The sequence below is a fragment of the Natrix helvetica genome (genome assembly GCF_964273705.1).
Source record: "Natrix helvetica genome assembly, chromosome: 4".
In the NCBI taxonomy this organism is placed as follows: domain Eukaryota; kingdom Metazoa; phylum Chordata; class Lepidosauria; order Squamata; family Natricidae; genus Natrix; species Natrix helvetica.
In genome coordinates, this window is record NC_138550.1 from 32,114,382 (window position 1) to 32,134,601 (window position 20,220).

Below are 20,220 nucleotides of genomic sequence, written 5' to 3' on the forward strand. Positions count from 1 at the left end.
CACAGGCTGACGGTTGCAGGAAACTGTTGCAGGCAAAAATGGAGCTCGGGACCCTGTTTTTGCTGGCAGAGTGCTCAGGCCACCACAGGTACCCCCGACACAAGTAACGCCTAGCTTGCCATGCCCCCTGGCCACACCTATCTCCCCCCCCCCCCCGAGGTCAAACACAACCCTGATGTGGCCCTCAGTGAAATCGCTTGACACCCCTGTTCTACATTGTTGGAAGATGATCTTTGATGTAAACATTTTTGTTTGTTTATTTTGTTTGTATTCTATCTGTATTTCTCTGAATTCATTTTGGGTGCTACAGACATATGTTCCATTTACCTAGCATAACATACCAGTTTACTAAAATTAGTAGGACATGTATTTTTAATGCTATGTCAACAAGTTTAGGTTTTAAATAAAGGGTTCCCATGTAATTATTGTTTACTGTAATATTTGTAAACCAAAAGGAATTTAATGTAGCATTGCATAGTAAGTGATAAACGTATACCGGTAATAGGTAGTAGCCCAATAAATGGAATGCTAGAAAGTTTCTAGCTTAAGAAAGAAGTGCAAGTGGATTGGAAATTAAATTACTTCTTGCATTGTTCAACTTGATTATGATCTATAATTTTATGGGGGTAGCAGATATTAACTTGATAGCATAGACTCTCTCTCTATGATTGTTTTAAAAAGAGTAACAGATTGCAAACCATTATGCTTAATATTAAGAAAGGTGTTGCTTGTTTGCAACATAACCTTTGGCAGAGTTCATACATATATGCATACCATATATATATATATATATATATATATATATATATATATATATATATATATATATATATATATATATATATATATATATATATATATATATATATATATATATATATATATGGGGTCTCTATGATTAGATCCTGATTTACTTGGATTATGGGTCTTGGATTATGTTAAATTTAGATTCCTTTTTTGTACAAGGAAGGGGAATATGTGGAAGGAATATATGGCTTTATGATGTACCAATAATTTCATTACAAGACAAATAGTGAATGTTTGGTCTAAAAATCTCCTTCAGTTTCTGTTGTGAAGTTTATTAAGTAACTTTGGGTCTAAACCAGGGGTCACCAACTTTTTGGACCTCAGGGACTAAATTCATAATTTTAAATCCTGCGTACCACTAATATGATTTAAAAAAAAGATAAATAGTATTTAGTGCAATATAAAAATGCAAATACTTTTTCTGTGGACCACCAAAATTTTCTCATGGACCACCAATGTCCGCGGACCACCAGTTGGTGACCGCTGGTCTAAACTACTTCACAGGGCTGTTGGCATATTAACACTGGGAGAACAAAGACCTATTTAGTAGGCTTTTAGTAGCAAATCAATGAGTTACTATTATGTAATGTTTATTATGTATAATTTAATAAACTGTTTTATTCTGTGTCAAATTTAGATTATATTTGTAACTTGCTTTGGGGGCCATAAATAAAATTGATTGAGCTAAATTACGGATATGGACTGTCCAGCTATCTAAAACATCATAAAAGTCTTGCTTTTAGTACATTGTTGCTTTGAAGAACATTATAATCAAATGTAATACTTGCATTTTTATAAAACAATTGGTAACAAAGCTGTCATTAGAAATCAATCGAACAGTCCATTGTTACTCCTCAAATCAATAGGTCCAAATTTGGTTGTGAGGAGTTCATCCAGATGATTTCCATCGGCTACACTAAATCTCAAGAAGCCTGGTCCTCACCCAAGTCACTTCTGCTGTTTTCTTTAAAAGTGAGGACAAGTGGAAAAGAAGATAATGAGTTTTCTATCAGTTCAACGGACTGAATCTCAATCTCTCTCTCTCTCTCTCTCTCTCTCTCTCTCTCTCTCTCTCTCTCTCTCTCTCTCTCTCTCTCTCTCTCTCTCTCTCTCTCTCTGTCTCTGTCTGTCTGTCTGTCTGTCTCTGTCTCTCTGCACAAACCCCACACATACACCCACACCAACCCTGGTGCTGTTTCTTCCCCCCACTTTGGGTTGGAGCCGGGTTGAAGTTATCCCAGTCTTTCTGGGAGGAAATCCAAAAGGGGGAGGACGGAGGAGGGGAGAAAGGGTGAGTGGGAGGGAGGGAGGCAGACAGGCAGGCTTGGGAATGAAGATTAGGAAGGTAAAGAGAAGCGCGCTATGTTCCTCGCTTAGTGCGCGCTTAAACCGTTTTGCCTGGTAAATGTATTAGCTCTGATGCTTCGGCTCTGGAGGGACAAAGGAGTCCCGCTGCAGGCCAGAGAGCGGCACTGAGGTGGAAGCGGCCGTGAAAAGTGTGGAAGAGAGAGAGAAAGCGCCGAGCAGGAGCGAAATCTGCGAAATGTGCCTCTCCAGGGTTGCTCCCGAAAGGAGGCAGAGCTGCGGCTAGATGGAGAGAGGAAAGCTCCGGGCGGCAGCGTCGGTTTGCCTGCATCCGCTTCCCTGAACACGAACAAGCCTTTCGGGGGGTGGGGAGGAATCTGTTTGGCCCCCAGCGGAGCTACAGGGCAGCCTCCGCCGTCTGAAAGAGGGGATCTGAAAGGAAGTCTTGGAGAAGAAGTTTGCCACAAGAGTAAGTTTCACTGCCGTTCTGAGACTCTTGACGTCTTGTACGTGTGTAGGTCTGGGAGACGGCCAGACAGGCTGTACTAGTGGTGTGTAGATTATACCAATCTTTTTGACTTTTCTGTGTCAAGTACCCCCACGTATTGAAACTGTCATTATTGTTGAAGGATGTCTCACACCCGTTCCGTGGGACAAGAGTGCTCATCTTCTTTCAAATCATAGGTTCATCTTCAGAATCTGGATTGTGTCCCTGTAACAGAATCCGCTTAGTTTTCTTCTCACTGAAGGGGTTGCTGTTGACACATATAGCAATGTTAAGGCTGAATCTCACTTCTAAAGAGAAAAGTGGCACAAAAAATCAGCAGAAATGTGTAAAGCCGTTTTTTTTAAATATGTTTTGGGAGGATCAGCAAGGTTTCTCTTGGTGACGACTCGCACTAAGAATGTTGGATATCTTTGGTCTTTTCTAAGAACCCAGTAATCGTGTGTTTCTCCTCCCAATTTCTTTTCTTTTTTTAAAGGTCACGATGAACTGGACACCCCTTGTGAGCTTAACCGTGTTGTGGGCAACATGGCTAGTGTGTGGCTCACATAAGCCAGTGAGGCAAACTGAGAAAGGGAGTCTTGGAGTCAGAAAAGAACCTGTGGCCTACAGGAGCAGTATCAGGAGACCTGCTTCAACCCAGGCCAGGTTAAGCAAGGTCCCTCGGAGACTTGTATACCTTTCTTTGAGGCATGGGCAACGTCCCCTTGTTAAAAGGGATTCTTTGGAACCTAAAAATCCAGCAGCTTCTTCCTCAAAAAATTCATCTCGGGTTCAGAGAAGGACTGGCGAGACAAAAACACGCCAGATGAAAAGACCTAAGCTGGAAATGATTAAAGATGAAGGAACATCCACTGCAGTCCAATCACGGGTTGTGCGTTTCTCATCAGGGTCCAGTTCTCCCAATATTCTGGCTAGCTTTGCAGGCAAGAACAGAGTCTGGATCATCTCTGCTCCCCATGCCTCCGATGGCTATTATCGGCTCATGATGAGTCTGCTGAAGGACGATGTCTATTGTGAGTTAGCGGAAAGGCATGTCCAGCAGATTATACTGTTCCACGGGGAAGGTGAAGAAGGGGGTAAAGTTAGGAAGATATCCCCTGAAGGGAAAATCCTGGAGCAGCCTCTAGATCCAAGCCTCATTCCCAAACTCATGAGCTTTTTGAAATTAGAGAAGGGGAAATTTGGAATGGTGCTGTTAAAGAAGACGCTGCAAGTTGAGGAACGGTACCCTTACCCAGTAAGGTTGGAAGCTATCCATGAAGTCATTGACCAGAGTCCCATCAGGAAGATTGAGAAGGCAAGGCAAAAAGGCTTCATTCAGAAATGTAAAGCAGCTGGAGGGGAGGGTCGGATCATCAAGGACGGGCTTAGTGGGGGCAACACCACAAGAGCAGCTCCCAGTGGTGGTCGTGTCCCGTCATTCCCGAGAAAGGAGGAAACAAGGAAAGGCAAAATGCAACCAACCAGGGTGAAAACTGTGAAGAAAGTGGTGGCAGCTACAGTGCCATCTCCTTCCCCCATGACATCTACAGCCACTACTTTCCCTCCAACAACCACAACTCTCAGGCCAGTTGCCAGAATAACGACAATACCAAGCAGACCCACAACCACTATCACAACTACTCCAACTACACAGAGAACATGGACCACAAAGTCACTCACAGAGCTTCCTACAGAGCCCAAGACAACTATTGCTCCTGAGACAGAGGCCTCCCTTTCCATATGGAGAGAAAACCGCAGAGGAAAGCATCCAGGCCACACACAAAGAAAACCAACAGCTACTAAAAGACCCAGGAAAGCCAGTCATTATGACACTTACACAGAAATGCCAAGGGCCACCTCAGAGCATTACACCAGGGCAAATGCTGGCAGATTCAGAGACAATCGCACAGACAAGAAGGACAGTCAAGACCCCAGCATCACAGCTGGCCAGCAGAAGCCTCCTAAAAGCAAGCAGCCCAAAAAGAAAGCCCAGGACAAGATACTGAGCAATGAATACGAGGATAAATATGACTCGGGGCAGCTTGCCATTCCTCATTTAGTGGAAAGCATCCCCATAGGAAATATTCCACCCAAGAAAGCCAAAGAGTCAAAGAAACGCATCCCTTTAAATAAACCTGACAAGAAGAAAGAAAGGTACGACAAGAAAATTGAGAGGCAGGCCAAGAAAGACAGAGCTGAAAGGAAAAACAAGCAAGAAAAAGAGCGCAGCAAGAAAAACAAGAAAGGAAGCAAGACGGAGAATGATGGAAGCCTGAAACCTCCCACTAAGTCTTTCACACAGACCTCCAAGAAATCTGTGACAAATCTTCTGAACTTCTTTGAAGGCAAAAGACGACTTTTGGTAAGTAGATTATCCCTGAACATACGTCACTCACATTATGAATTATGAATAAGTCTAAACTTTAGTTTGGCTTCTGAAAGTTTTTGATGGCACTAAGTATTTTGACATGTTCATTTTGATGGTACCATAATATTAACTTTCCCCTTACTAAATCATGATGAACCTATAGTTTTCTAGGTTCTCTGTTATTCAGGTCCTATCATCCCTCATCTTTGGCCCTGTTAGCTGAGATTGTTGAAAATGAAGTCCAGCAATATCTGAAGGATTCCATTCCTCTGCTTGAATGGCCTTCTGAGAAAGCCAATACTATTGGAAGAGTCCTTGGGAGTGACATTTGACTGTTATACAGACATACTATCCTTGCACCCTCCTCCCCACGTCCTTCTCACTCATATTTGTGTATATTCCCGGCCTTCTCTCTATTTTCATTCCTTTTACAAGCATTGGGAATCTTTCTTTCACCAGCATGTAACTTTTAAAAAAACTTGGAGTCACCACAGAACATTTCTGCAGGGAGCTGCTAAGTTAAAGAGCATGAGAAAGGCAGGATAGGGCCTGCGATCAACTGTGGACCCCTTACTTGGTGCAAAGTCTAGATCTGTACTTAGCCGTCTGCATCCAACTGCACCACTGTAGCAAAAAAAAGTGCATTGATAGCACAGTTCTTAGGAAAAGCTTTTTAAAAACTTTTTTGTGGGAAAATCCTGTGTTTTTGTAGATCAGCCTTTACTGTCTATGTTATTGAAGTATATTAGTCAAGTCTTTTAGTTAGCTGAATCGGGGCTCCTTACCAATATTTCTTCACTGTACTCTAGTGCCAAATCTCCTGCTGAAGGGAGAGGACTTTTCAAAATAAACCGGAGGCATGGGCAGCAAGAGAAAAATGTCACATTGCACAAGTGGAGGTTCACGCATGAAATATTGTACATACCCCCCATGTTTAGGGTTTTAAAATGCATTAACTGAATTCTCAGAAACAGCTGTTACAATCTGCTACTTTTTTTCCTAGAGATTGCCATATCCAAGAAGGCTTTTCATATTCAATTTTATACCTTGGCCACCATACCTTCTGGAATAATTGACTAGGAACTATGACAACTACCAATAATGGATGAGGATAGACTCAAGAGTGGTTGGGTACCTTTCTGTCTTCATCTGAAATTTTATAAAAGAATTATACCATCCCCCGTTCACATTTTGTTTCTGCCTGACAACCTCTAGGGCAGTATTTTCAGGTGCAAAATTTTCAGGTTAGGTGCATTTGGCCTTCCCCCACTAACAGTTTACTTTGCCACTTAGCTCTCAGTCAGCAAAATAAGCGCCATTGCAAATTTGGGGCATGGCCTCCATACTGGGTTTATAGTATTTTGCTAGCCCAAATGCCTTGTGCTTCCTAATTGGGAGTCGATATTTTCAAGCGGCATAGTCAGTGGTGTGGCTGATGTATCTTGAAGCCAGGGAGCTCAGGGCAAGGAGTCTAGCCACACCTTTCACATCTTCCAAAAGTTGCTTGAGTTCCTTTCCTAACTGTTGAACACCAGTTGTTTCTATAACAAAAGGAATCAGTGTAAGAACATTTAAAACACTTCTGGATTGAGGACAGGATGTTAGCATATGAAACATTAGCATCCTCTGATTAAGAGGGAACACAGATTGCCAAGGAGTGCCAATGTAAGCTGCAAGTAAGAACAGGATTTAGAGTGGTGAGATACAGGCTTCATTTAAAAATGGATAGGTCCTGGAATTAATAAAGTACAATTAATACGATTATGTCTTATATTTTTAATAATTCCCTTCTGTCATAGGGATTTTTAAAATATAAACATTAGTTTAAAGACAGTGAACTATTCACATTCTATAACTTCATAAACAGATTATTTCATGTTCCTAAATGTTAGACAAATTAAACTAACCATTTGTTGCTTTTTCAAGCACATGAGTCAGCTTGACTATGAGATATGAAAAGTAGAAAAAGGACCTCTCCCTGTGCATGGCTAATTTAGGAAAAGAATCATAATGCTCACAGGGACCCAAAATATTGCCTACCATGGTACCTTATGATGGAGGAGGACAATATGTTGCCTTACATGTTCTCATCATTAATATACTTAATATACTTAATATACTAATAATATAATAATTAATATACTTGTTAAGAGTGATAGATAAAATTTTGAAAGATAAAGTTTTCTATCCCTACCTTAGTTTGACATTAGCATGACATGTTTCTAATAACATAATTATAAATCTTGTAGAGCAAATCATTAAATATTTTCTCAGTAATTTGCACAAGTTGTCAGAAAACAAGAAATAGAGATGGTAGAATCTGTTACCCAGCAATAGGAGGCAATGAATTAGCAATAGTTGAAAACAGGATGTTGTATGTTTATTGTTTTATAGTTCATGCTGAACATATTTATATATATTTCAACTTCCAGCTTTTCTAGTGCTAGTTTGTTCACCATATTGGTGACATCTTCTAGATCTTACTTTTTTCTGGCATTATTCTAGGATATGAATGTATATATTTGCAATATTTTAGCATGGTATCAGGAAGAGGAATAGAGTTCTTTTTCTATATAAAGTATGTGGTATCAGTGATATGATGAATTTCTGAGACCATAATTCTTTATTACCTGTTTTTGCCTTTCTCAAAATTTAACAATTGTATTATATAACATTAAACTCCCACCAAACATTATTTAAAAGAAACATGGTAACCTCCTCAGATATTTTCCTAGACAAATAACATTTAATTTCATGTCATATTGTGACAATTCATACTTTATTGGTTATTATTTATGCAAAAAATGGTTACTATAAACACAAAACAAAATACATGATTATGCATGATAAGTGAAACACAAATTTTATTTTGTCATGTTTTATATTATTAGAAATTTATAGAATAGATTTTCTTTAGGCAATTAATTTGTTGCGATATTTTGTTAGTGGTTTGTGCACTAACAAATAAACCTGCTGTACTCCCTGTATCTTTTTATTGTGAATTTTAAAAAAAAAGGAATATAGGTGCAATATTATTCTATATGAATTCTGGAGGAATCCTTAGAAAATAAAAATGGTGACAGTTGCAGCCAACTCCCTCATTCTGAAGCCTGACTTGCCATCCAAAAATAAAACATTAGTTGGGAAATACACTTTGAAAATCTAAGGGAGTAATTTTAATAAAGTATAGATGCATAAATGGGTTTTGTCTGCTTGTGTGTGTCTGTTAACTATTTAATGTGTTAAAGATATCCAGATGCATTTCTACAGAGTAGAGCTAACGTATTTGAGTGAAGAGTATTCTGATTCCCATGATTCCCAAGACACTTAGTTAGAAGAGAAACGAGGAAGTGTTTTTTGCAGAATGGGTCCATGACCAACCAATACAAGTTTGATCTTCTATGAGGAGAACAGAAAAGAGAATCTTGGGATTACTCAGTTCCCAGACTACCAGCTTCTGGACATACTAATGATGCCTGTAGATAACATGTAGGCTCATAAGAGCCGTGGTGGCACAGTGGTTAGAATGCTGAACTGCAGGCTAATTCTGCTGACTGCTGCTTGCCTACAATTCAGCAGTTTGAATCTCACTGGCTCAAGGTTGACTTGGCCTTCCATCCTTCCGAGGTGGGTAAAATGAGGACCCAGATTGTTGGGGGTAATATGCTGACCCTGTAAACCACTGTGAAGCTGTATATAAGTCTAAGTGCTATTCTATTTGCAAATTCTGACTTTGCTTTCCTCTCTCTTGTTTGTGTCTGTGGTTTTGCTTCAAGCTCGTTTAATCTGCCTTGGCCAAGTTGCATTTGTTTGCTACTCTGTGGTGTGGAAGTACAGTCTAAAATTTTGTGTGTCCTTTTTTATCCATAAACATAAAAAAAATCATAGCCAGGCAGCATTTTAACCAAATTTTAAACTTAATCCACTGACAACTTTAAATCAAAGTATGATTTCTTTGCCTCAGAAATAATTAAATTTGATTTTTAAAAATTGATTTTAAAGAAGAGCTCCATGATTAAATCCTAACTACTATCATTCCTTTTAAAAATGTACTTATATATTTTGCAGAGCGAAATAGTAACCATTGGAAATGATCTGGAATTAGGAAGACAACTCCATACAAGGGAAATAATTATTCTTTGACTGGGTACAGACAGTAAATTTCCATGATTTATGTAATTTAGGGTTGCTATCTCAGGGTTCCTGATGTAGCAACTCTAACTTAGCTATGGTTTCTCAAATAATTCATATTTTTTTCTGCACTTGTACAACAAAAGTTCTTGGTTTGTAATCCCCCATGAGAGGACTCATACAATGTGTTCATCCAGAACTAGATCTATTAGATATGGGCTGAAAAATCTAGAATGGCAATAAAGAATAAACATGTTCTTCATTGCATGACTGCCATCCAGTGGCTATCAGGATTTTTGCAATTTAGATTTTGTAGCAACCTAACCAGTCACATACCATTTGTTTAGCAAGGTATGTGTAAATCAAGTCGGTCCATCCTAACTTGATTATGGTATAAAAAGGAATACATTTTATTTATTTTATATTTCTTAAAGAAAGGCGGATCATACATTTATCAATGTAACATTCTAAACTACAGATATAGTTTGTATTTCAGTGACAGAAATTCTAGGCTTTTATCAAGTTTATTCCCATCATAGGAATAATCAGGCAAGCAAACAAGGCTGGCCTTCAAACAAGCTTGTTTTTATAACTGGACTCTAGTTGAAAAAATAATCAGGAATGATTTCTAGAGATGAATGTACTTAATTAATTATTAAGTTCCAATTTTACAAATTCAAAAGGGCTCCTTTTCTGTATAATTTCAAACTGATCTTTTTTTAATCATCTAGATTTGCAATATGTAATAAATTCCAATACATCAAAAATTCTATTTAGGAAGACACTTATCATCCACTATCAGCCGTACAACTATCCTGAAAGAAAGGATGTTTTGCTTAATTAATGCCATAGTATTTTCTCACTGTATGGTAATGTTATAGGAGTACTAGACACATAACCAACAATCTATCAAAACATTTTATCATATTATTGATTAGAATATTGGCCCAGGAAACTTTGAATTCAAATATGCATTCATTTGCAAAGCATCATTTCTCAGCCTAACCTAATTTACATACTTTGTTATGGGAAAATAACAACTATATTTATGAACTTTGAACTATATTTATGACTTTGAACTGACTTCCAAAGAGCTGTTTCTATGTCTGTAGTTTCCAAAATAAAATATGATACTTTAATGTGTACTGAGAGATGCTTCTATCTAAGATACGTTGGAATTCAAAAAAGATGTTATTGTTAGAAAATGGCCTATTGTCTTCTTTATTTGGAAGCCTTATATACTGTCTAGTTCAAGGGTCCCCAACCCTGGTCCATTGACTTGCACTGATCTACATAGCATGTGAGAAACCAAGGCACGCAAACAAGTGAAGCCCCATCGGTGGGATGCAGGCAGTACATGAAACCACATCCCCTTCTTTCCATGGAAATGGTCCCTGATGCCCAACAGGTTGAGGGCTGCTGGTCTATGTAGCCAGTCAAAGGTCCTGGGCAAAAATATCCAAAACTATAACTCTCTCAGTACTGTCTTTTTATTCATATTTTGTGTTCCTGCGCATCCATGTCCAATGCCATGCTCAATGATTTTGCCTATGTTATCTTATGCCTGAATACTGACTACTTCTTGGCTATGTTATTAGTTTAGGAATGACAAGCTAATACACTTGTCATTCATTTTCCTGGCCTTAGACTCCCTGTGTCTGGCTGTGTTTTCCCCCCAAAACTGATTCTGGCAGAGCATTATGATATTATGAGAATTGACTTGTCACAAATGACATCTAAAAATCCAACTAGTAAATATTGTTTCTCATCGCTATTAAAATAGAGGGAAAGGGAAAGGAAAAGCCTTGGTGGGTGGCATATGAGCTATTGGACCTTGTGTTTACTTTTCTGAAACTAATGCTGTGTCATTTTATTAGCTGATCACAACACCCAAAGCTGACAACAACATGTATGTGCAACAGAGGGATGAATATTTGGAGAGCTTTTGCAAAATGGCGACTAGAAAAATTTCAATTATCACCATCTTTGGCACAATGAACAACAGCCATATGAAGATCGATCATTTCCAGCTAGGTTGGTTTAATTTTATTAAATAGAATGCTCAAGGAGTTTAGCAACCATGAAATATATAAATACATGTATGCATTTAAAGGGATTGGGTGTGTGTATGTGGAAAGCTACCCAGAATCACAAATGTGAGATGGACAGTTGCATAAACCAAGCATATAAAATCAACCCAACTCTGGTTGGGAAGAATACAAGAACCCCTCTCTCTCTTTGACAACATGACTCCCTTATGTATTTGTATTCCGCTTTTGTATGTATACAGGTGACTCCAGTATTTCCTTTGGATTTTCCCCCCTAAGCATCATATTCAGATTTATTGAGTATCTCTCTAATAACTTACAAACTAGTAAAACAATTGAAAGTTCAAAAGTGTGATTAAATCACAAAATAGATTCAAAATCCTTTAGCTCATGAATATGTGATTAGCCACTTATTTTGTATCTAATTATGTTATGTAATTGAAGTTTACTTAATTTTTTCACTTGTATGAAGGGTCAGACAACAGTGAAAGAGACAACATACATACAAACAAAAGATTAGTATAGGAGGGCCTTTAATTTGTTTAGGTTAACAACAACAACAACAAAAAACACAGCGTACAGCCACCAGTATTATGGCATGAAAATACACTCATTTTGTAGCATGTCTGTTCATTTAAAGTTACAGACAGGAGAATAATATACTTGAATTATTTTCTGTTTAGGAAATTTAGGAATGAATAGTTTCTTGAAATCTGTTTCGTGAGAACAAATTTTTATTGCTATATGAGAACGAACAAAACCACATACCATCACATGATTAATTTCATATTTATAAATTCACGAATAAGAAAAGTGGTTTAAATAGATCTTGGAATTTAGCATATTTCCCCACGGATGTGGTGATCTCTCCAGTCTTCTCAAATTCCATTTCTGGTTAGATTTTTGAACTGCTCATTCTTGATTTTAAGTTGTGCTGCATATACAAAAATACTTAAAATGATTCAGTGATATTTAAGTATAAAGAATTAATAAAAATACCAAATCAGATCTTTAGAGAAAGGGAATGAAAAACATGCCATTGGATGATATATCTCAGTTAATTTTAATGTTACAACACCAGAAATCCAAACCTATTTTCTTGGGAAGGCATAACATGGTTAAAAGATATGCAGACCTCCTCTTTTAATGGTGGAGAAGAAAATCTGCCTACTTTTCACAATAGAGATAGTTCTAATAAGTATTTTTAAAAGAAAGATACACATCAGAGATCCCTAGATAAGTTCATAGATTCTTTATCCTATGATCTATAATATTGCTTTGTCTATATCAGACCATCTGCCTTTTGCTTGATACCATTATGATTTGCACTATTGTTTGGGCTTCTGGTTTGCCCATTAGTAGTATCTAAGGAATAATCTCCACATGCTTGACAAAAAGATAGCAAGCTTTCACCATTATTGCTTGCGTTAGTGAAAATTAATGTGATATCTGATAGGTATCTTTCAAGAGGACAACAAAGACATCTGCTCATCCTTGTTTCATTTTTTTAAGATAATGAGAATCCTATGAAGGTGATAGAGGATGAAGATCTGGTGGACCAGAATCTCATCAACGAGCTGAGAAGAGAATATGGAATGACCTATAATGACTTCTTTATGGTGTTGACAGATTCTGATATGAAGGCCAAGGTAGGAGGAAGTATATTAGTAAAATTAATGAATAGGCCAGATGTTCTGTGGATGGTTTGGATTACTATTGGATTAACTGATTATTATACTATTGGATTATTATGAGCCACGGTGGCCCAGTGGTTAGAATGCAGTACTGTAGGCTACTTCTGCTGATTGCTGGCTGACTGCAATTTGGCAGTTCGAATCTCACCAGCTCAAGGTTGACTCAGACTTCCATCCTTCGGATGTTGGTAAAATGAGGACCCAGATTGTTGGAGGCAATATGCTGACTCTGTAAACTGCTTAGAGAGGGCTGTAAAGCAGTATATAAGGCTAAGTGCTATTGCTATTACAATTACTATGATATTTTAACTAGTGTGACCAACTAAGAGTAGAGATGAGAAGGGCAGAAAGGAGAGTTGATTGCATGAGAGATACGGTTCAGGTACAAGCATAAAACGGAGTTGTTTTTATAGAGAAAAGTGGAGCAGCAGATTTTTTTTTTTAAATGTCTCATTTCATTTGAAAAGACTGTGCCAGGCGTCTCAGTCATCCAGGTCATGGTTGTCCCAAATGTGGTTTTTAAAAGGCAACCAGACTTTGTTTTTCGTTGAAGACATTTCGCTTCTCATTCAAGAAGCATCTTCAGTTCAGTTCAGGGAAGCAAAATGTCTTCAAGGAAGTCATTTTCCAGTTGCCTTCTAAAAAGTACCTTTGGGTGTACCAGGCAGACACACTAACAGGACACGCAAGTCTAAAATACCATAGAAAGATTTAACATGGTTTTCACCATGTCGCCTTTAGCAAAACAAAGACGGCTAACTATATCTATTTCTTCCCTGCTGGAATTCAAGATGCCATGCAAAAAGCTCCCAGTTAAATTACTGCTCATGGTCTGCCTAGACCTGACCAGGAACAGCTAAAATTTATTGCTATATAAACTTTTGGATCATGATAATATTAAACTGCTTGTATTCATAAATCAATATCTGCGTTGGGAAGTGCCAAGAGATTTGTTTGCAGTTAAAACTCATCTTAATGCTTTGTTTTATAGCAATACTATGAAGTGCCTATCGCCATGAAGTCTGTGTTTGATCTGATAGATACTTTCCAGTCACGTATCAAAGAAATGGAAAAACAGAAACGGGAAGGCATTGTTTGCAAAGAAAATAAGAAACAATCTCTGGAAAACTTTTTGTCCAGGTATTTCCTAATTACCTCACAGAGCTTATTTTCTTTTAATAATATAAAATGAGGGAAATGTTATAATGCCACCAGCCGATGAGTTTGAGGGTTTTTTTTTCCTTAAAAGAAAAAAGCCTATATATTCAGAAATAAATGCCTAATGAGAACATTGCCTAAACTTACTTCCTCCCAGCCATAGTGTATCGTTTTGTGAATGAAGGCAAATGTAAGATAATGTTGCAGGATCCAACCTGAATCAGTCCACACCAGAGATTTATTCTTCTAAACTTTCGAAGTCATGCTGGAGTGCATCCTCAGAGAACTTCCCACTCTCCAGAATGAGTCAGATTTTCAGATACAAAACTCTTCCCCCCCAAATGTGTTGACATAAGGTAAAGAACCAGACTGGACACCAAGCTTGTGTGATGTATTTTGTTAGAAGAATTCTGAAAGTCTAAAAAGCAGCAGGACTTCAGCTGTCCAATTTTGCCAGCCTTTTTGATATCAGTCAGCAACTATGGCTATCAATCCAGGAATTTGAGAACAACTGTATTTCCAGAAGAATTAATTACCATATTTTTGGAGTATAAGACTCACTGGAGTATAAGACGCACCAAGATTTTGAAGAGGCAAATTAAAAAAAAAGTTTTTGCATTCTGCAGACCTCCCAAAAATGTCCCATTTTTCACAAAAACAGGCCTGTTCTTTTTCAAAAAAAGGGCATGAATAGCTTTTAGGAGCTTTTAGGAGGCCCCCCCCCACAAACAAGCAAAAAATGGCCAATTTTTTATTAAAACGGGGCCATTTTTGTCAAAAAAGGGGCATACACAGCCTTTAGGAGGCTTATAGAGTGCTCCTAGGGGCTGGGCGGGGCAAAAGTGAGCAAAAGAAATGGCCCATTTTTTGCTAATTTCTGCCCTCCCCAGCCACCAGGATCACTCTGGAAGCCCCCTAAAGGCTATGCACGGCCATTTTGGTGAAGGGGGCGGGGTTCCAGGAGGTAAAAAAAAATGCTGTATTCAGTATATAAGACGCACCCAGATTTTCAGTCTCTTTTTTGAGGGAAAAAGGTGCGTCTTATACTCCGAAAATACGGTAACTGAAGAAAGTGTTTTGGACTGTTGATAAATAAGATTTTTCCCACTTTTCCATGCGAGAAGCTCTTTTATGGACAATTGTGGTTCTTTCCAAACCACCTTTGGTCCATAATCCTCCAAATCCTGCCAATTTTTCATGTAGCCTTTTAATCTTTTACAGGGGAATGAAGAGGATATAAATTAATAAAACAGAGCTGCAACAGATAGGAGAGTTTATCAACAACTTATCAAGGCCAACTGAACCAAAAATGTGGATTATTCCTTCCCTTAAATAGACTCTGCTTCATGCTTTACTACACAGGAGTAGATAACCTGCAGTTTCCAGATATCTGTGGAGATCCTCAGTCATTCAAGTATTAGTTGCCTCAAAGGTGCTTTTATTCCCTTCAAAAGGTAACTGGACTGTTTTTTTTTCCTTGAGGAGGAAGAAGAAAATGTTTTTCTTCTCATCCAAGAAGCTTCATCAGTTCGTCACCCCGCACCATCAGAACTGATAAGCTTCTTGGGTGAGAAGCAAAACGTTTTCTTCTTCCTCGAGGAAAAAACAGTCCAGTTGCCTTTTAAAGGAAAAAAAAGCACATTTGAGACTGTAGTTTCCAGCTGTTGCTGAATAACTCTCAGCATCCCTCCACATTGACCATTAGAGCTAAGTCTACAGGTGCTGAATTCACCAGTATCTGGAGCGCTATTGGTTGCTTTACAGTGTCTGTCGCAAATAGGCAGAAGCTACGCAGAAAGCTGTAATGGCTAACTGATGGATTCTACCTAGTAACGTGGGGACTTCTTTTAGTATGTCCTCTTTTTCATTCCAGGTTCCGGTGGAGAAGGAGACTACTGGTAATATCCACTCCCAGTGAGGAAGACTGGGCTTATTCACAGCAGCTTGCAGCCCTGAGTGGGCAAGCATGCAATTTTGGTAAGTAATAATTTTGGTAAATAATAAGAGCCAGTTTGGTCCTGTGGTTAAGACACCAGGCTAGAAACCAGGAAACTCTGAGTTCTAGTCCTGCCCGAGATATGAACGCCAGATGGGTGACTTTGGGCCACTCATTATCTCTCAGCTCATCTCATATCAGAGGATTGTTATTATGGGGGGAAAATGAGGAGGAAAGGCTATTAAATAGGTCCACTGTCTTATTTATAAAAGTAATAAAGGTAGGGTTAAAAAATTGTTAGAGGTAGTCCTCAATCTATCCTCAAATTTCTGTTGTTAAATGAGACAGTTGTTAAGTGAATTTTGCCCCATTTATGCCCTTTCTTGTCACAGTTGTTAAGTGAATCACTGTACTTAAGTTACTGACACGGTTGTTGAGTGGCTTCCTCACTGATTTTGCTTGTCAGGTTTCAAAACGTGATCACAGAAGATTGCAACCGTTATAAATATGAGTCAGTAGCAATGAGTCTGAATTTTGATTAGGTGACCATGGAGATGCTCCGATGGTCACAAAAGTGAAAAATGACCATAAGTCACTTTTTTTCCATGCAACTTGGAACGGGGACTAAATGAACTGTTGTAAGTCGAGGACTACCTGTAGTAATAATTGTCCCCTTTCTCGTTTCTTTTTGGGGCTTTAGTTATGCTTGTAAAAAGAAATTCCAGTACACCAAGTTTCTTAAGCTTCTGGATCATTTTGAGATTCTTCCAACTGCAGGGCTCTTAATGCAGAGGTGGGCTCCTACCAGTTCGGACCGGTTCCGCCGAGTAGGTAGTAACTTGGCTGGCCACGCCCCCAAACTGGTTCTATCGTGCCTATGGCAGCGCCATCTTGTATTTTGCTTCTGTGCATGCGCAGAAGCAATTTCTTTACTACTGCGCAGGTGCATACAAACGCATAGTGCTCACACCTGAAGCGCATCTCTGAGCAAACCGGCAGTAACAGAAGCCGGAACCCACCCCTGTCCTAGTGCTATCAATCAAAGAGCCATGTGGCCAATTTCATAATTGCCTCCTTTTTGAAATCAGCCGGTAGATAAATTACAATCCTCCTTTTTCTCAGGTCTTAGTGAACAATTGTGATTAAATGATGGCTTCAAACTGCAATCTGGCCCTGGAAAACCTAAGAATTGATTTCTGAGTAGACATCTATAGATTGCACTCGAAATGTTTCCTATTAGATTCTTACAAAGCAAACATCTCCAGGGTTAATCTCAGACTCTGAATTATGAAGGGAAAAAATGACTGCTCGTGAATATAAATTTTCCCAATATTCTTTCTCAAGGTTTAACCAAATTATGGTATCTCTATAAACTACTAAAACAATGGATTGTCTTCCCTTTGTATTTTTTGGTAGTGATTTGAACAAATCTGATACAGAGTTACTTAAAAAAAACAACATGTGAATTCTATTTACTGGTATATAAACTCTGTTAGAATCCAGGATTGGGGAGCTGCCGGAAGTAGTTCTAGATACCAAATGCTCAGTGGGCTACACCCATGTGAAGTATAAAAATTATGATTATATAACTGAAATAATCTTTTGCAAAATGTTGTATTTAATTCTATAATTGTTGTATATTTTGCATTATCACAATTATTGACATCAAGATGTTGTTCGGTAATTAATGCCTTTCTGCTATAGGTCTGCGACATATAATTATCCTCAAATTGTTAGGCCTGGGAGAAGAGATTGGTGGAGTTCTAGAACTATATCCAATCAATGGTAAGAAATCCTTTTCAGATTTTGACTGTCCTAAATTGCCAAACACAAACGTGATGTGTAGTATGCCTTATGCTGAGCCATTATTTATTTGTTTGTATTTAGAAATAGTGAATTATCTTGAGATTAGGCAGTACAATATTATTAGTAACCTCATATAAATGCAAAATAGTAGTGTCATCCTTCCCTAAGCCTTTGGGTTGTGAGCCCCAACTGAAGCCCAATGTTATTGCTGTTCATATTGACATTTGGTTTTTCCATTACTTTTTGTAGACATACGTATTATTAGATTTTTGTTGGATGTTTGCTTGGTTTTTTTTGTTTGTTATCAAAACAGCAGATAATACTCTGCTAAATACATTTTGGAAAGCAGATTTTTAAAATTTCTTCCATACACGTCGGCTCAACTTCTACCATGTTTTGTTACTATAGCTATTATTGTGAATTCTGGAACTTTTCATAGTCCTATACCACATGCTCTTTAAATACTATCAGCATCACCACTTCTACATGAGAACCATAGACAATCTTGCAGATTCATCTGTTATGCTCCATTTCCTGAATGGATATGGCTGCTGCCTACAAGGGTCTGGGGACAAACCAGAGAGTATTATATTCTCAGAGTCCACAGGCCAGAAGATAGCAAGATGCTGTCTCAGTCATGACATCATGCTCTGCCCATGAAAATCAAGAGTTAAATGAATCTGAATAACATGCAGTGCAGCAGTGGTGCAAATCAGCCGGTTCTATCCGGTTTGGTTGAACCAGTAGCGGTGGCGGCGGGATGCTCCACCCACCCGCCTGGACGTCATCATGTCCTGTTTTTGATGCTCTGCGCATGTGCGGAAAGTTCTGTGAGCGAAGCGAGCACATATGCATGCTCACATTTGCGAACCGGTAGCAAAGGTAAGTTGATTTCACCCCTGCTGTGCAGGGTGGTTGTAACCCTTAGAATTAAGTTTACATCTTTGTCTACCCCTGCTCTGGGCATTTTTCTGATGTTCAGTATTTTGGTATATAGACTTTAAATTTAAATTCATCCAACAGAGAGATGCCACTAAAACAATCATGTCAACTGCTTGGGTCACTTCCTATAGCCAGAGCTGCATTGAGCATTTAACTGCCCACGATTGCTGGGGAAACCCTATTGAAATCATTTGAATCTACATGTCTGTGGAGATTCTGTCATCCAGCTGAAGAAGCTTCTTGGATGAGAAGCGAAATGTCCCAAAGGTGCTTTTTCGAGAGGGAACTGGACTTTTTGGTTTTTCTCTGAAGACATTTTGCTTCTCATCCAAGAAACTTCTTCAGCTGAAGAAGTTTCTTGGATGAGAAGCGATATGTCATCAAAGAAAAACCAAAAAGTCCAGTTCCCTCTTGAAAAAGCATCTTTGGGACATTTGAATCTATAGTTTGCTAATTTTGTTCTTCAGAGAATACGTATTTGTGTACCTAGGAATAGGTTCTCAAACCTTTTAAATTACAATGGACATTAGTAAGAAAAAATATATGGTATTGGGAAAATTTGCATTTAAAAAACCTGTGGTATGATTGTTTTGCACTAAATTTACTTATCTCAGTAGAGATTTTGTAGGAAAGTAGACACGCTAAAGAGCCATTGCTAAAGAGCCATTGCATTGCAATGACTACTGGAAAAATGTCTTTATTTCAAAACACTAAAAAAGAGGGATTTTCTCTTTGATGATACGATTATGAAATATTCCTTTTAGCATCAAAAAGCATTTCTGCTACAACTAATCCAATTCCAGGTCAGTTTCAGCAATAGCAATTATCTTAAATAGTAAAAAATCTATACAATTGATTAAATATGCTATGCTTTCAAGACCAACTTATCTGCCGATCTGAAAATATTAACATTTTCCCCAATTCTGACCTTCTCTAGGGAGCTCCAGTGTGGACAGGGAAGATGTACCCGTTCATTTGGTGAAAGACATCCGCAATTATTTCCAGATTAGTCCTGAGTATTTTTCCATGCTTTTGGTTGGCAAAGATGGGAATGTCAAATCTTGGTATCCTTCCCCAATGTGGTCCATGGTGATTATATATGATTTAATTGACTCTATGCAACTTCGACGACAGGAGATGGCCATTCAGCAGTCACTTGGCATGCGATGCCCAGAAGATGAATATGCAGAGTATGGCTACCATGGTTATCACCAAGGTTATCAGGAAGGTTATCAAGATGATTATCATCATCATCATGAAAGTTACCACCATGGATACCCGTACAGAAAGTAGCAATTTAGCCTTTGACTGTTTGCATCCTACTAATCTTTCAAGTCACAAAAGGCCACATGTGGAAATTGCTTCCTGATTGCCTGAACATTTTCTATTGCTTCAGTGTTCAGTGTATAAAATTTTGGCCTTCTCTGTAATGCACATTTCCATGAACTGAAAGAGGTGAAATTAATTTCACTGATGCCTTATGAAATAAAGACTCCTTTATATTTTAGAGCCCTTTTAACTTGAGGTATTTTCCT

At 38.4% G+C, this 20,220-nt stretch overlaps 1 protein-coding gene across 1 annotated transcript; it reads left to right on the forward strand.

Moving 5' to 3' along the window:
* The first annotated feature begins 2,121 nt into the window (after window positions 1-2,121).
* Window positions 2,122-20,192, forward strand: CCDC80 (coiled-coil domain containing 80). The gene is made up of 8 exons (XM_081952924.1): window positions 2,122-2,581; window positions 3,096-4,964; window positions 10,979-11,135; window positions 12,662-12,798; window positions 13,835-13,983; window positions 15,875-15,978; window positions 17,642-17,722; window positions 19,623-20,192. Exons 2-8 carry the CDS (start codon window positions 3,102-3,104, stop codon window positions 19,976-19,978), a joined length of 2,847 nt encoding a protein of 948 aa, XP_081809050.1. The 5' UTR covers window positions 2,122-2,581; window positions 3,096-3,101; the 3' UTR covers window positions 19,979-20,192.
* Window positions 20,193-20,220: the final 28 nt, after the last annotated feature.

Coding starts and splice junctions, on each gene's coding strand:
- CCDC80 (XM_081952924.1), top strand. CDS start 3,102: ATGAACTGGACACCCCTTGTGAGCTTAACCGTGTTGTGGGCAACATGG. Junction 11,136..12,661: donor GATCGATCATTTCCAGCTAG/GTTGGTTTAATT, acceptor CATTTTTTTAAG/ATAATGAGAATCCTATGAAG. Junction 12,799..13,834: donor ATTCTGATATGAAGGCCAAG/GTAGGAGGAAGT, acceptor TTTGTTTTATAG/CAATACTATGAAGTGCCTAT.